At 41.0% G+C, this 15,436-nt stretch overlaps 3 protein-coding genes across 5 annotated transcripts; 2 read left to right on the top strand and 1 right to left on the bottom strand.

The window, feature by feature from the left end:
* Positions 1-5,472, bottom strand: LOC127774950 (aromatic aminotransferase ISS1). 2 transcript variants are annotated; one of them, XM_052301254.1, is made up of 11 exons: positions 5,385-5,472; positions 5,179-5,239; positions 4,922-5,029; positions 4,764-4,811; positions 4,129-4,257; positions 3,209-3,268; positions 2,810-2,966; positions 2,438-2,544; positions 2,293-2,351; positions 1,064-1,172; positions 1-830 (listed from the first exon to the last, which is right to left on the bottom strand). In XM_052301254.1, the coding sequence occupies exons 3-11, from the start codon at positions 4,982-4,984 to the stop codon at positions 378-380; spliced, it is 1,185 nt and encodes a 394-aa protein (XP_052157214.1). In that variant the 5' UTR covers positions 4,985-5,029; positions 5,179-5,239; positions 5,385-5,472; the 3' UTR covers positions 1-377. The 2 variants fall into 2 exon arrangements, with proteins under 2 accessions (XP_052157214.1, XP_052157207.1); XM_052301247.1 differs by having other exon boundaries at positions 5,179-5,439.
* A 1,244-nt stretch (positions 5,473-6,716) lies between these two features.
* LOC127774935 (uncharacterized) lies at positions 6,717-10,415 on the top strand. 2 transcript variants are annotated; one of them, XM_052301228.1, is made up of 6 exons: positions 6,717-7,094; positions 7,705-7,872; positions 8,564-8,810; positions 9,388-9,537; positions 9,617-9,888; positions 9,989-10,415. In XM_052301228.1, the coding sequence occupies exons 1-6, from the start codon at positions 6,816-6,818 to the stop codon at positions 10,142-10,144; spliced, it is 1,272 nt and encodes a 423-aa protein (XP_052157188.1). In that variant the 5' UTR covers positions 6,717-6,815; the 3' UTR covers positions 10,145-10,415. The 2 variants fall into 2 exon arrangements, with proteins under 2 accessions (XP_052157188.1, XP_052157195.1); XM_052301235.1 differs by having other exon boundaries at positions 6,719-7,094; positions 9,391-9,537; positions 9,989-10,413.
* Positions 10,416-10,975: 560 nt separating this feature from the next.
* Positions 10,976-13,571, top strand: LOC127763339 (protein PGR). The gene is made up of 5 exons (XM_052288010.1): positions 10,976-11,489; positions 11,588-11,701; positions 12,469-12,691; positions 12,777-13,025; positions 13,134-13,571. The coding sequence occupies exons 1-5, from the start codon at positions 11,323-11,325 to the stop codon at positions 13,263-13,265; spliced, it is 885 nt and encodes a 294-aa protein (XP_052143970.1). The 5' UTR covers positions 10,976-11,322; the 3' UTR covers positions 13,266-13,571.
* The last annotated feature ends 1,865 nt before the right edge of the window (positions 13,572-15,436 follow it).

Genomic DNA, 15,436 nt, shown 5'->3' on the forward strand with positions numbered 1-15,436 from the left:
TCATGAACACTTATTGTTGCTATTATATCTTACTATATCTTACTTGTGTACAGCTGCTGTCCTGATTGTAGGGAAAGAGGTTATCAAGCAACAGTAAGTACTAAACATGAATACCCCTTTATGACAATGGTATTCCACAGGGTGGATGAGTCTTTTTTTTTTCCCTCTACTCAACCCACCAAATCAAATTTCCACTAGGAAATCCAATGTGACAAAAGTTCTCTGAAATAAAAGCTTCAGCATTTTCTAACAACCATGTTGTAATCTTGAAATTTTGGCTCTTTTCTTCTCTTGAACTAATCCCAGAATTATTATGTAACTGAAAATTTTCACTTTTGTGATTTGTATGTCATGTATTTCTTGCATCCATTGGGCTGTCACTGTACCATTCCCTCAGTCACAAGTTCTTGCAAGCCGCGCCTTAACCTCTCAGCAGCAAGCCTTGTATCCGATTCTTTCAACCCTCCGAAAGAAACCCGGATATATCCGGGACCTCCACTGGCGCTCCCGGGGATCACAGCCACACCATGCTTGTTTGCAAGCCATCTGACAACTTCAAAATCATCTGAGCATTTCTCGGGTAGTTTTGCCCAGAGGTAAATGGCACCCTCACCACCCTTGACAGAGTCCTTGCCAAGCGGAGACATCGCTTCCATGAGCAATTCACGGTTTTTCACTAGATCTCTCACCCTTTCTCTGATCCATTCTGGACCGGCCTCTAATGCGTAGAGCGCCAGGCGCTGCCCGATGATGGAAGCACAGATAGGTATGTTATCTTGCACTTTGAGCAGCTGTGCATGAAGACCGTCAGCTTCGTTTGGGTGGGCAATCTGCAGCAGTCAGCTCATCAGTTCTTGTAAGACTCACTGATCAACACAGATTGTGCAGCCACTAAGTTACTTATACTGCATTGCTATGGTGATAATTTAAGGGAATGCCCTGGTAAAAGATTCAAGTGGATGCGGGAAATTCATGAAACTGAAAGAACTCAATATTGACTCTTACATCAGCATTTTCAAGCCTAAGCAGAGGATGAAAGAAAGAGAGAGAGAGGCAAACTTACGTATCCTACACGCCAGCCCATCATTCCGTAAGCCTTCGAGAATGAGAAGAGGTTGACAATGTGATTACCCTCTAAGCAATAGTGCTCCATTCCATCATACATAAAGTACCTGCAGACCACCCACCAATTTTGCAAGCAAGTTCAACATCATAGTTATACAGAATCCAAAATAGCCCCATATGTAGAATTATTTTACAGAAAGTAAAAGGTCAGTCACCTTTTATGGAAAAGAATTCTTCCGAGAAAATGTTTTCTTGAATTTCAGTATTCGTGCAAACATTTTGAATACAGATTATCTAAAAATCAATGTGATGATAATTGAAAGTTTCCAAATTATACTTTTATCATATACAAGATTTACACATGTCAAATTCGGTGGTGTATTAACATTGGGAAGTCCATCAAGCTTATATTCGAAAAGGACCCATAGCATCCTTTTAACATCAACATCAGGGTAAGGAAATGGCAAAAACTAATATCAATTTCCATTACTCAACTACAGAGCCAGACAAGAAAAGGTAAACATGATCTGAAATATAGAGCAAGGGTAGATTAGCAAGAGATCAAATATTTCTGATTTGATCAAAGAACTAACAACAGATATATTCTTCCCAATGCCGCACAGCGGATGCTAGGCTGCTGAAAGCAAGACTTTTCTTGAGGGAAGAGTCTAATCAGTGATTCAATTTAGGCTCTTGTCAGTGAGTCTTCCACTCTGCCTGTAAGTGACTGGAGGGTTTATTTTGGGCATCACTGAAATTGAGGAACTGAAATGGGACCTTCAAAAGAAAACGAGTTGTTCCATGTGTCCAATTCTAGTGTTGAGAAGAAATGGAAGATTTTCCCTACTTGAATAAGCTGAGCATGTGAAGATAACTACATTTGGCAAACCCTTACTGGCGGGTGGTTTGCAGATACTTTTTGAAAGAGATACCACATTCTTGAAGTCCTATTTATTTAATCTATCAGAGAGGGCGTCATCCAGGACTCAACTTCAAGAAGTCAAGCACAGTTGCTCAACTGCTTATGGTGAACTGTCCTTTTAAACTACTACTTAAGGTGATCATGTCCATGTGTAGTTCATTCTTTCGTAGTGCCTCGTCTTTACAATTGCTTTAAGTAATATCAATTTCTGAAGGGACTGAGGAGCTTTATCAACAACAGAAAGAAAAGAAGCACCAAAATGACGTTGCAGTTGAGCAATAATCAGTAATTGAGTACTAACTTACTCATAGGTATTGTCAACTACAAGCCATGCACCAGCATTTCTGCACAGTTCTGAAATTCTCTGGAACAATGGTGCAATATTAAGAAATAATTAAAGTCACCTCGAATGCAAGTGTGCGTGAACTGTGAATGAGAGAGACAGGTTACCTCGAGCATCGGCTTCGGAATGAAAGCTCCAGAGGGGTTTCCAGGATTTACAACACTAACAAGTTTAGGGATAGGGTTGTTTTCTTGCAGAACCTTCTCCAACCAATCTGCATTTTATTAAACAAATATAAATTGTACTACCAGAATGAACTATTCTTTTACAGTCCTGAAGTGAACCAAATCGAATGATCAAAAACCATATAGCTCTCAATTGAACTGAGAGAAAATGTATCAAGTGATAGAACTTATCAACTTACAAAGTGGAAGATCTCAGAAGCGGAAAAAAAGTGGCAACTAGTTTATAATTGACTGTTGATAATAGACATCTAACCAATTTCTCCAACAAAAAGAAAAAGGGAAGAACTATCTTACCGACATCAGGATGAAGAGTCTCAGGATTGCTTGCACCAACTAATATGTCAGTAACTCCTGTCATCTGGAATGACATGTAGGAATTGAAGTAATATGGTGCAAACATGACAACTGCATCCCCAGCATCACAAAGGGTGAGGACCACATTTACAAAGGCCTGCCAAAATTTGATGGAAGACATCACTTTATTTGACTTTTATTTGGCTAACCTAGTTGGTAAATAAGGTTTAGGTGAAGCAGTCATACAGAAAAGTAAGAAAGCATCTCATAGAACTGAAGAAGAAAAACAAATTGGCATCCTATAGTCTAGCTAAACAAGGCAAAATACACAGAGGAAAACCGGAATAAGATGACAAAGCTGTAATAAATCAGGTGGAAACTGGAAAGCACGTGCATTACCTGATTTGCACCAGAGGTAACCATAATTGACGACTTGGTTAGCTTATTCTCTCTGCGCAGCTGCAAAATGTATGCTAAAAATTTCAGGAAGAAAATAGAGGGAAGGCAACGAACATGTTTATAATAATTACCATTCATATTATTAGTTTTTCAATAAAATATTATCGCAGTAAGAGAAATCAGTGAATATAACACCCATCTCTACATGAGGGGGCATCGGTAGTACCAAGGGCAATGTCTCAGAACTGTGCTACTGCACTGTTACATGGTAGCATTGAACTATTATAGCTCTCAACAGAGCTTTAGCTTCCCTCCCCCCCAAGCCCCCACAGAAGCTGAGAGATACTTTCTGAAACTTTCTCGTTGATAAAATTTTGTAAGGATACCATGTGATTCCTGATATTAGGCCATTCCCAACCCAATGACTAGGATAGTGTCCATAGCATTAAATAAGCTGTCACATAGGATGAAAATTGATGTGGCAAGTGAATAAATGAGAAAAGAGAAGGAAACTATGTCTTGCATGAGACATGGTTTCTACACAACATCCAAGACATTATGTGAGATAAGTAGCATTAAATTTAAGTATGAAATAGTAGTGTTTGCATTGGAAGAGTAGTGTCTAGTACTAGTTTCTTGATGATGTGGAGTTTATGGAAACTATGTCTAGTGTTTTGGGTTGGGAATGGCCTTACTCTCACTCTCTCAGTATCGAGGTAAAAAAAATTCCAGAATCAATTTCTCACATGACAAAGGCTTAGTAGTAGGCACACAGGTTCCTTTGTCTCACATGATAAAGGCTTAGCAGTAGGCAACCAAGTGCATTTGTCTCACATGGTAATTGCTTTGTGATAACTGGGAAGGCTTGATAACATGGGCCATGGACACCATTATCTAACAAATCCCAATTGAAAAATTACCTTCTCGAGAAGTGCTTCTCGGAGTTCAGGAAGACCATCATCAGAGCCATATTTACTGATTGATGGTTCCCATACAATTTCTTTAATCTTATTCATAGCTGCCTCAGGAGGCTGCCAATAAACAACTCCCTGCATCCAAGATTTACATTAGTTTAAAAGAAAGCAAATAATTTCCAGTAAATATCACATGTTCTGTTGGCAGTAATAGGAGGCCAGCACACACACCACTGCCACTAATATATATATTTGGATATCTTATTTGGCTAGCATAAGCAGTTAAACGCCATTTTCAGGAACTAAGCAGGAATACAACCATTTTAGTTTCCAAATTCCATGCTTGATAAATAGTTGTGTTATACAAAGCACAATATGTTATCAGATGTACTAAACTCTCCTGATTCACCTTACAACGTGAACAGTTTACTGAGACAATTGACCCAAACAGTAAAGGAACAATACAAATGATCATTTCACTAATCCATTTCGAACACTCTTCCCAATCAAATGCAAACATCAAAATGCCTGTGACCAAGTACCAACAACAACACAAACTCATTGGTACTCTCAAGAAAACACACACACACACACACACACAATCATTGGACAGATAACCGAAAGAAATTGCGATCCGATACCTGCGCAAGCGACATCACATCCTTGTTCCCTCGAAGCAATTCCTGCATCTGAAAAAAGAGCACAAGGCACAAGAGAAATAGAACTCATCAATCAAGACCAAAGAAATCAGAAGGGAAAGATGCGATTTCGACGAGGCAGGGAGCTTCTTCTCCATCACCTTGACCATGACCGGCGCTTCCGTCTCCACGGCCCTCCTCGCCAGCCTCCCGAAGCTACCCATCTCACCTCCTCCTCCTCCTCTTCCTCACCCCTCCAAGAACAAGAACTGGAGAAGTTGGATACGATGTTAGGGTCAGAGATCCAAGAAGACCAAAGAACAGCGCAGCGGCGAGCCCAAGAAGCAGTATAAGGAAGAAGAGGAGAGAAGAGAAGAGAAGAGGAGAGGTTGGGGTTAAAGAATTCGGAGACAACAACCTCTGAACTTCTCGAGTCAGTCACCAACTGATTCCCCCCAAGGACTCACCAACCCCAACATCTAAACAAGACAGAGGAAGAAATGAAAAAACAAAAACTGAAAAAAAAAATCGCTGCTGATCTAGTATCTACGGAGTATCTATCTATCTATCTATCACTCTTTTATTCCGATTTTTCTGTCTCTTTTCCTGATCTTTTTGGCTTACGTTTGCGGAGGGTGCGCCGCGAAGTTGGAGGATAAGCATGAGACAGAAAAAAAAAGATCAAAAAGGGCTTGACCAACAAATAAAAAGAGAAACTTTATTATGGTGAGAGGACGAAAAGAATTCGTTTTTAACCCCACCGCTATCATTCTGCAACGAATTTCGTCAAAATTACTGCCAACCTGCCAACTGAATAACTGATGGCCGAGAGATTCCAGGACAGAGAGCACAATATTGCGTCTGATGATCTGACAGAGAGCACAATATTGATGCGGTATTCGTGGTGACCGAATTAAATTCGTTGTCAAAAAATAAATAAAATAAATATTTCGTCTTAAAATGGGATTCGTAAATGAAGTTTACTACTCCCTCCATTTCACAATGTAAGTTATTCTAACATTTTCCATATTCATAAACATCAATATAAATATTGAAAATGCTAGAATGATTTACATTGGGAAACGGAGGGAGTAGAAACAGTCCATCTATTATTCTGGTCTCACCGCATTTTGCTCTTCCCAAGCTGAAACCTTTTGGGCTTTCTGCTCAAAAGCGAGGCCGAACCTGAACCTGAAGATAGTATAGTAGATGAGAACGTTTCAGATGAGAAGAGGATTTTGTAATCCACAGCTATAAACAAAAATTGGCTCGGCTAACTAGGGATGACACGGCGTCACCTCGGATATCTTTGGATCGCTCGCGCTGCGGGACCTCAGCCTCGTGCGAATCTAGGGCTCTACGACGATAAGGAGTTCAAAAAAAAAAAAAGACGATGAGGAGGAGTGAAGGCAGATGAGCAGGACTGCAGGAGCACTTGTTGGCTTGTTGCCCGCGGCTGCATGTCCCTGTGTTCAGACTTCCGAGTTCACATTCATCATTTCGCTATGCTTATGGACTAAAATTTAAATTTATAACTTTAATTTTAGAGTTTATGTTTATAAATTAAAATTTGAATTTATAAGATTTTCTAGCATTTGTTTTTAATAGTTAAGAACACATATATAAAAGTTTTATTCATAAATTATATTTTATTTACAAATATACCGTTTCTTTTTTTTTCTTTGAATCTGCCAAACGTTGACACTGAACGATACTCCAGGTTTGATGATCCACTTGAGCTTTGGGGCTAATTTGATTTCAAGACAATTTGGTATTAGTGTCGGTGAAATTTGACATCAAACCAAACATTCATACGACACTACTGAAATTATCAAAAATTAATAGATTCAACCAGAAAAAATATTTTGTTTAGATTTAGACTTTTCGGTTCTTAACCTGACTTATAATTAGTCTAAACAACAAAGCCCTAAGCAGTAAGCACCACAAATGTCCGCTTTCCAACTGCTATGGCGTATACCACAAAACCCGCCTTCACGTCTCCTACCCTAGCACTCTCCCAGACCTCGCCGGAGAACACTTCGCCCCCCGACTGCGATGGCGGCGGCGGCGGAAACGCCGGGGTCGTCGGCCTCCCCTCATCAGGAGAGGCTCCTTCAATCCCTCTCCGCCCGCGGGTGGTGCTTCCGTGACCCCAGCAACGAGATCATCCAGGAGCTACTCCACGCCTCCCCCTCGCCGTCGCCGGAGGCCGTGGAGACCGAGCTCGTCGACGTGGACCTGAGGCTCTTCGGCGGCAAGTCGCTCCCTGACCGCGCCGCCGCCGCCGCCACGGGGAGGCGGCTTTCCTACCTCCATGGCCCCATCGTCCTGCAGGTTCCGATGACACCCCTCTTTTGTTTCGATATTAGCTCAGTAATTCTAATTAATTTTATTCCTGGTAAAAAAAATAAGGGAAAGAAATGCCTCATTTAGGAACAGTTCTTAGTCTGCTATTGATTCTGTGGCTGGGGATTGTATCCAGATTGTGGAAGCGGCCAGAGTTTGTAGCCGAGTAGACTGACGAAAAGATGTTCTTGGCTGTTCTTGTATGGATATGTGTCAGGCCTTTGTGAAACGATGGTGTTCTTGGCTGGACATAAGGTTGAGAATTTGTGTCTGGATGCTAGGGAATGGCCTTACTTAAGATCGTTTCAATCATGTGGCTGGGGCTTGCGTTGTATCATTCTCAGTTTGTGGATGGGTCGGGTTTTGTATCCGAGCAGATGAAAAAGATGTTCTTGGCTGTTCCAGGGTGGCTATCTGAACGTCCTCTGTGGAACAATGATGTCTAGTTGTCTATCTCAATGGTGAAACATGGGCTTGTCTTTCCTGATCATGATTGAACCTACATTCATCTAGTGTTTGTGGAGCTGAACTGTTGTCCTTGTGTTTTGGATTATTTTTTTTACTGTTTGATCCCTGCTTAATGCAAACTTGTTTGCAGGTAGTATCAGTAAGAGATATATATAGAAGCATCATTGATGTGTCCTTTAAGAACCCACAGCAACACCGCCTTCTGCGCTTTGTTCTGACTGATGGAATTTCTGAAGCAGTAGCGATAGAGTTTTTCCCAATCCCGTTTATCATTGAAGATATTGCTCCAGGTACTAAGGTTAGTCCACCATGTTCTTGATCTAGGTTCTAGATGTGCACTGATATTTGTCATTCTGCTTTATTTTAGGTTAGAGGACATAGTCAGAGTCTCTGCACATAGTTTCATCTTTGTCTGAATTTCATCTTAGGCTCCTAACTAGTTCAGTATTGAGTTCCCATGCCACCGGAACTAGATAAATAGAAGGAGAGATGCTCAGATAGCTCATTGATCAATGGTGTGTTTCTATTCCACACATCCCACATGAATAATGTTTGGAAAACAAAATGCAAGAATGCTCCTTGATAACATTGAATCTGAAATCCTCCTTAGTAAATGCTGCATGAGGTTTGTGTAAGAGCTACCTGTAGAGATGGTGTATTTATATTGCATCATCAGGATGGGGTTGGGAGATAGCATTCCTAATTCCCACTGTTTGTCTGTCTGTCTCTGTCCTACAGTCTATTGAGTTTCATCCTTAATCATTGCTTATGAGCAAACAGCACCATAGTTTTGATACAGAAAGCTTATGAGCAAACAGCACCATAGTTTTGATACAGAACAGTAGAATATTTTCTTAGTGATTATTTACACAATATATACCTTGTCAAATAAACAATATTGAAATCCGTGATTCAGACCTAAATGCTTTTGCTATTTACTGACTGTTTTACATTGTCATGTATTTTCTCCTTCTTTACGACTCATGTAGATTTGTCTTGAGAACAAGATTCCAATACATAACGGCATATTGTGCTTAAGTGCGAAGAATATAAGTATCATGGGGGGAGTTGTCCAATCATTGTATGAAGAGTGGCAGATGAACCAGAAATTCTCAGGGTTATCTCGTCCATCCTTGAGGTTGTCTCAAAATGATGATGGAGTTGGACCTCCACCATTTGAGAAGTTAGATGTTGAAGCACGTCCTAGTAGGACATCCCGTTCTCAAACCTATTCTGGTAATTGTTCTGTCCTCTCTCTCTCTCTCTCTCTCTCTCTCTCTCACACACACACACACACACACACACACCCCTTACCCTTAGTTATGTCCACTGTAAAGTTGGCATTTATGCGTGGCAGTTGTTATATATATAAAGGTACCAAGGGTTTGAATTCGATTCTCCTGGTGAAATCTATATGCATGAATTAAGATGTTCAGAATTATTTCCTCTAAACGAGGGTGTTCCTTTTGGGTGCAATATGGGTGATTATCAGTTGTGTTACTCACTAGTAAGATTTTCCCTGTGTTGGAATCTGACTGGAGATTATTGTCAAGTCCTGCAAAATTAAACAAATAACATTATTTGGATAAAAAATACTCTTTATTCTGAAAAACATGGAGCTGAACTGCACTTTTGCATGACTTTAGTTGGAAAACCTGATCTGCATCTGGTTATTATGCTGACAATATATTTGGATTAGCAAGTGAATGTGTTTTTGACATACAAATTACTTCATTTTTTTGTGTATATATGGAGTTCATATTGCTTGTTTCCGTGACTTGTGGTCCACTTGGACTCCTTTCTTATGTCATAGCAGATAATAAGGCTAGGAAACCGGAAGTCGGTCGTCAGAATGTGTCAGTTAGTTCCAGTGGCAAACCAGTCAATGAGAGTTCAAGTGATGAGAACAAAGAGTCTGCAGTTGAACCCAAACAATCTATTTCAGATGGCAGACCAAAAGAGGGTTGGCTTCCATTCAAAATATTTATATATATAGTATATTGGTGGCAGTTGGTTACAAACCTTTTGCTTTGGCGTTGCAGTCAGTGAAGCTATTCCTGTTCAAAACCAAGCCGCTGCACAGAAGCTTCTGCAGAAAATGACCCAGGCTGTGCCCGAAGACAGATATGGTCGGGGCCATAGATTCAAGGGTAAAGGCAGGCAAGAAGATACTCCAGTATTTACCCTCGATGAATGGGAGAAGCGAAAATCCGCTGGTTTGAAGTCCACAGCACAAAGCTACATCGACGATACCAGCCGAGACGAGGAGCTGGCAAGGCAGCTCCAGGAGCAACTAGATCTTGAAGACTCCTATGTCGGTTCAACTTCCCTGATCAGAACCCCTTTGTGTTTCAAAACTTCCATTACCGCCATTCCAAGAATGTTGATTCCCATGGCATTGTGCTATTTTGCAGGGAGTGCCAGAGAGTTCAGACGCAGATCGTGTGCGGATGAGCATGTTCAGCTTCAGCGGTCCTGAAGAAACGGGAGGCGGGAGAAGAGATTTTCGAGGGCAAGGACGGGGGAGAGCAAGGGGCCGAGGACGAGGGCGAGGCAGGGGAAGATTTTAGCCCAATCCAAACATCCAATGGCAGTGGCAATAGCAGTTGTGGTAGACCAAGTCATGTTCTTTCCTCTGGTTCCCTTCAGATGATGCTTAGCTAAAAGCTAATGTCTCAATTCAGAAACAACATGTACTGTACACTATCCTGGATAGATTTTTAGTTTTTTGTTCACAGATGCATGGAATCAGCATATGATTAGGCCCTTTTTTGACATAGCTATGGATTCTTTTTTTTTTTTGAGCTTGGTATTCCTAACTCCACAAATTTATAGATCTAGACCTGTGATCTCGTTGATAACATTTGGATAAATCATTTTGTTCCTATTTTAGATGAAATTTAAAATTTTAAAACAATATAATTTAATATACAAACTTCAAATGTACCATAAATATGAGATCTAGAGCCCTGCCAAACGCAACCTTACATTTTTCCTTTTTTGAAATTCAGAACATTATTAGTGTTTTTTTAATAAGAATATGATTTAGAATTACCAGACTATCTTACTATCAGGATTGGGATTTGCCCAACACAACCTTATTTCTTCTTTATTATTTTTTTTTGAAATTCTGAACATTATTAGTGTTTTTTTAAGCAGAATATAATCTAGAATTACAAGACTATCACCTCTAAAAAAAAAAAGAATTACAAGACTATCTTACCATCAGGATTGGGATTCTGCCCCGACCTGGACCGTTGGATGGGTGCACGAAAAATGTTTGTACGGCTGTGATGCGTCCTCAGGAGATGAACGGGTAGGATCAGGCCCATCGATTCGATGCAACACGCTTACAAATACAAGTCTCTCGCGACTCGCGTGAGAGAAAAGCATCAAGCTTTCGTCAGATCTCACGCTTATTTCTTCTCTCCTACCTCCGCTTCACCTTCACCTGCGCGATTCCGGCGAGCCCACCGCCGCCGGCTCGCCTGCGATCCTCCCGAAGCATCTGGTCGGCCGCCAATTTCTACACCGGAGCACGCGCCTTCGCCTCGAGGCGGAAAAAGGCTTCGTATCTTTTGCGGGCGTCAGTAGTAGTAGTAGCGTGTGTCGGCTGCACTGGCTTGGAGTTGGAGGAGGAGAGGAGGAGATCCATATCTGTTCCGTTCGCGAGTGGTTTGATCGATTCCTTTTTGGTGTTCTTCGCTGCTGTGCGCGATCCGGTTTGGTGAGGTGGAGGTCGCCGGCAATGGATCACGGCGGCGGAGGAGGCGGAGGAGTTTGGATCCGGGCGGCGGTGGCGGTGGCGGCGGGCGGCGCCATCGCGGCGCGCGCGGTGCGGCGCAAGTCCGTCGACTCCACCGCGGTGTTCGTCGGTGTTCCGGCCATGGTGGCCCACACCGTCGCTGGGTACAGGTGAAAGGGCGGCTAATTTCTCTTTTTTTAAAAAAAATATTATTGATAAAAAAATCCTGTTTCTGATGTGATTTTTTTGAGACGAATCATCATCGTAGGTTCGCGGGGATGCTGCTGGTGTTCTTCTTCACGGCGTCGCGGATGACGAGGGTCGGCGAGAAGAGGAAGCGCGCGCTTGATCCCGACTTCAAGGAAGGAGGGCAGCGCAACTGGTGAGTAAGAAGATGGTCTCTGTTCTTCTTCTTCTTCTTTTCTTGTTCCGATGGTGACCAAGAAAAATAGAGAATGATGTGAAATCTGAAATTAATATCGTAGAGATCAGAGAGGCCTCGGACATGTTTGAGATTGCGCTGTGGCTTTTGGTATAATTGGCAGGTTTACATTCAGAGTGGAAGCTTCAGATTTTGGTTCTGATTGTAGTAGAGTAGGGGAATGTGGTAAATCTCTAGAAAGGCAAAATAGCTATCTGGTAGAACATATATGCGATTTATTTGTGCAACAAGGGAATTGAGGGCCTCATAGTGCTGCTATATGATAAAAAGTTGGGGTTCGTTGAGTTAGATTTAAGTGATTCATGTGATGTTTCTGTAGTGTGTACAGCTACCATGTTCGCTGGCTCGGTATAGTTTAAATTGTGAAAAATAAAAATGAGCTCGATTTGATGATGAAGTATGTAGTTTGACAACATTTGAAACTGTTTAAACTGTTCAAATTGTCCTTATTAACTTGAGGTATGCCTACTTCCTTTCAAGATTCAACTCGGAACGCAATCCCATTTTGCATGAAGTTTGTCTTGTTGTATTTTCTCCCAAATTTGTCCAAGAGGCATTTTTCAAAGGAAAAAGAATCACCTATTTAAAAGGGATCCAAAGTTTAAGGACTGTTGTCACCGTTATTGAGATGAATAAGATGCCTTTCAGTTTCAGAAAGTACCCTTCTGAATCTTTCTAATGCAGGTGCACACCACTCTTATTGGCAGGAAGCAAGTTTTGTCAAACAGTGGCATTGCAAGTGTCTTGGTAGTTTTGATAGCACTTGTCACAGGAGGGAGCGATAGGTGCTTGGATACGAGAGAATCTAGTCTTGTAACTGCCCTCATTGGTGGTGTTATTGGACATTATGCTTGCTGCAATGGTGATACATGGTCTTCTGAGCTCGGCATTCTCAGCAAAGCGGAACCACGAATTATCACAACATTCAAGGTAAACATTGCATTTTCCTCTTTTACCAATTAGAGAAATATCAGTACATATAATCACTGTTGCTTTTGACATGGAACTTCACCAGAGAGTACGGAAGGGTACCAATGGCGGGGTAACCATTGATGGACTTCTCGCAGCAGCGGCTGCTGGATTCTCGATTGGGCTTACATTTGTGCTACTAGGATTCTTAACCACTCAGTGTTCTTCTGATGTATTCTGGAGGCAGCTGCTGGTTATACCCTTAGCTACAGCAGCTGGCCTATGTGGAAGTCTGATCGATTCGTTGCTGGGCGCAACACTCCAGTACAGTGGGTACTGTAGTCTTCGTAAAAAGGTATAGTGCTTTCTGCAATTGATGTTATTAGATGTCTATATACCCTAGTTGCCTTTGAATCAGAAGTTGATTTTTTCTTTTTATTGCTTCTGAATTTTGTTTATGCAGGTGGTTGGAGTAGACGGTCCGACGGTCACCAGGATTTCAGGACGGAATATACTGGACAACAATGGTGTCAATGTAGTTTCTGTGTTCTTGACTACTCTGATCACTGCATTGGCGTGCGTATACATCTTCTGAGGTCTTAGTTGTGTAGAGTAGTGGTAGAGGCTGTAGCAACACATCACAGGTTCTCATACAATACAACTGATGAAATTCAGACAGAAAATCTTATGACAGTTGCTTCTTTCTGGGCATTCCTAACAATAGTTGCAACTGTTGTTTTAGCAATTTTTCACACAGAATCCAATTTTTGTATGGATAGATTCAGCTCTAGTGATCTTAATACAGATGTCGCATTGAATAGAGAAATCTTTCTTTGTATCAGAAATGTGTGCGCTTTGTCATGAACATCCCATTTGTACAATATACGTTATCCCATTGTTATATTAGTTGGATGCTTGTTACGGTCTGATTACTAATTTTATCTCGGCAGGCAGCTTAAATATATTTATTCATTTTATAGATGGGAGCACAACTAAAAAGATCAAATCTTGCTGATACCTACCAAATTTTCAGAAAGTTTCATCTACCATGATATTGTCACCAGTACACATACAACAACAAACTATGGTTTGAAATCGGAAAAATAAATTCCTGCATTTCAAACGGCATATTATATCTTTTATTCCTGACTATATATGATATATCATCATCATTATTTTGACTGCTGAAATGAGATAAGGAGATCAGCAGCAGCAGAGGCATTCGAGGCAGCACTCGCAGGTCTCGTAGCAGCAGAAGCAGCAGCAGAGGGTGAACAGGCTGCAACAAAAAGGGAAAGAGATCACAGGTAAACAGAGGAAAAAAGGTGTCAAATGGTGAAGAAGCCCTCTTGATCAGGGCAAAATCTCACATGATCTTTGGTTTTCTTGGACATGAAAATGACCACTAACTACTTTAACTCACCCATCTCTGAATCTAGTAGGACTTAAAGAGTGTGTTCAATGCTCACATGATGCAGAAATCAGCTTGTCTGAAGAAACTAGATGAACTATCTGATGATTTGAGAAATGTTGAACAGTGCATCCAAGATGAACAAACATGTCCTAATTTCTACTTTGAAAAATACCTTAGATCACATCCTAATCTAGAGAATATAACCTAGTTTAGATGACATCCAAATTAATAAGCAACATAAAATAGCATCAACAGCTGCTCTGAAAGATTAGAAGAGCATGACAGAAGAAGAGGATCACCATGCATAGAGGCAGCCTTTGTCCTCATGGCGCTTCTTGACATGGTCGGAGTAGGACATCTCCTGCGCCGCCGGAGGGTTGTACATCGCCGCCCGTGCCGCGGCCGCCGGAGACGAAGACGACGACGCAGAAGAGGAGGAAGAAACCAGCAAGGGGGATAGATAGACAGAAGGCACTAACAGAGCATGGGTCACATGATGCCCAGCTTGAGGCTTCCTTTTATAAGGAAACTCAGCTCAGGTCTGAACTGAAAACATATCACTTGGAAACACGTCAAACTGCGACCTTCCCTAGTAGACATGAACACTGGTAGATAACTCCACTGATGAATCTCTGTTTGGAACGCTGGAATTTCTTCAAATCCTTTCAAAAACTATACTCTTATTATGTCTTTAAATATATGACGATATTGATTTGTAGATAATGACGTTTGACAATTCATTTTGTTTAAAAATTTAGCATAAAATGTAAAATATAAGTTATGCTTAAAGTGCATTTGATAATAGAAAAAGTAACAATAAAATAAATAGTACTTATATAGATGAATGATCAAATATTATTTCTTAAGTTAACAATTAAAACCGGTAGTGCTATTTTTTTGTGAAACTCAAGCTGTCAAAATGGCCACGGATTAACCTCACAATTAAGGGCCAATAATTGCGGCCACTAGGCAGGTAATCGAGATTCGAGCAGTTTATCCACCTAAGCATAATTGTGGGTGCTAAATATTTATTTAACAGCGTCTGGTACACACTTGTCAAGGAATTCTTACTTGAATTCCAGCAGCGTGGTATCCATACTCAAGGAGACAGGACGACTGAATCCGTGCTTTGAATAACACAATATGTAGTGCACATTTGTAACCAGATGTATCAATCCGTTAGGCTGCTAATGTACAGCATTCAAGTGTAGGATTATAAACCATTTCCAATCTTAAAAAAGTTCAAGTGTAGGCGCATCAGAGATGGGCCTAGATAATTTCCAGAAGATTATGTATGTGTTAGTTTGACGTCAGGGAGTATACTTGTCCTTGCCATCATTTTCTTCTATTAT

This window comes from Oryza glaberrima, chromosome 1 (assembly GCF_000147395.1).
Source record: "Oryza glaberrima chromosome 1, OglaRS2, whole genome shotgun sequence".
In the NCBI taxonomy this organism is placed as follows: domain Eukaryota; kingdom Viridiplantae; phylum Streptophyta; class Magnoliopsida; order Poales; family Poaceae; genus Oryza; species Oryza glaberrima.

Bases quoted from the DNA above. Each gene is read 5' to 3' on its own strand.
- LOC127774935 (XM_052301228.1), top strand. From the start codon at position 6,816: ATGGCGGCGGCGGCGGAAACGCCGGGGTCGTCGGCCTCCCCTCATCAG. The intron at 7,873-8,563 runs GTTAGTCCACCA...CGACTCATGTAG, and splicing joins ATATTGCTCCAGGTACTAAG to ATTTGTCTTGAGAACAAGAT. The intron at 9,538-9,616 runs GTTGGCTTCCAT...TTGGCGTTGCAG, and splicing joins AGATGGCAGACCAAAAGAGG to TCAGTGAAGCTATTCCTGTT.
- LOC127774950 (XM_052301254.1), bottom strand. From the start codon at position 4,984: ATGGGTAGCTTCGGGAGGCTGGCGAGGAGGGCCGTGGAGACGGAAGCG. The intron at 4,812-4,921 runs GTGATGGAGAAG...CTCTTTTTTCAG, and splicing joins AAGCGCCGGTCATGGTCAAG to ATGCAGGAATTGCTTCGAGG. The intron at 2,352-2,437 runs GTAACCTGTCTC...CCATTGTTCCAG, and splicing joins TTCCGAAGCCGATGCTCGAG to AGAATTTCAGAACTGTGCAG.
- LOC127763339 (XM_052288010.1), top strand. From the start codon at position 11,323: ATGGATCACGGCGGCGGAGGAGGCGGAGGAGTTTGGATCCGGGCGGCG. The intron at 12,692-12,776 runs GTAAACATTGCA...GAACTTCACCAG, and splicing joins GAATTATCACAACATTCAAG to AGAGTACGGAAGGGTACCAA. The intron at 13,026-13,133 runs GTATAGTGCTTT...TTGTTTATGCAG, and splicing joins ACTGTAGTCTTCGTAAAAAG to GTGGTTGGAGTAGACGGTCC.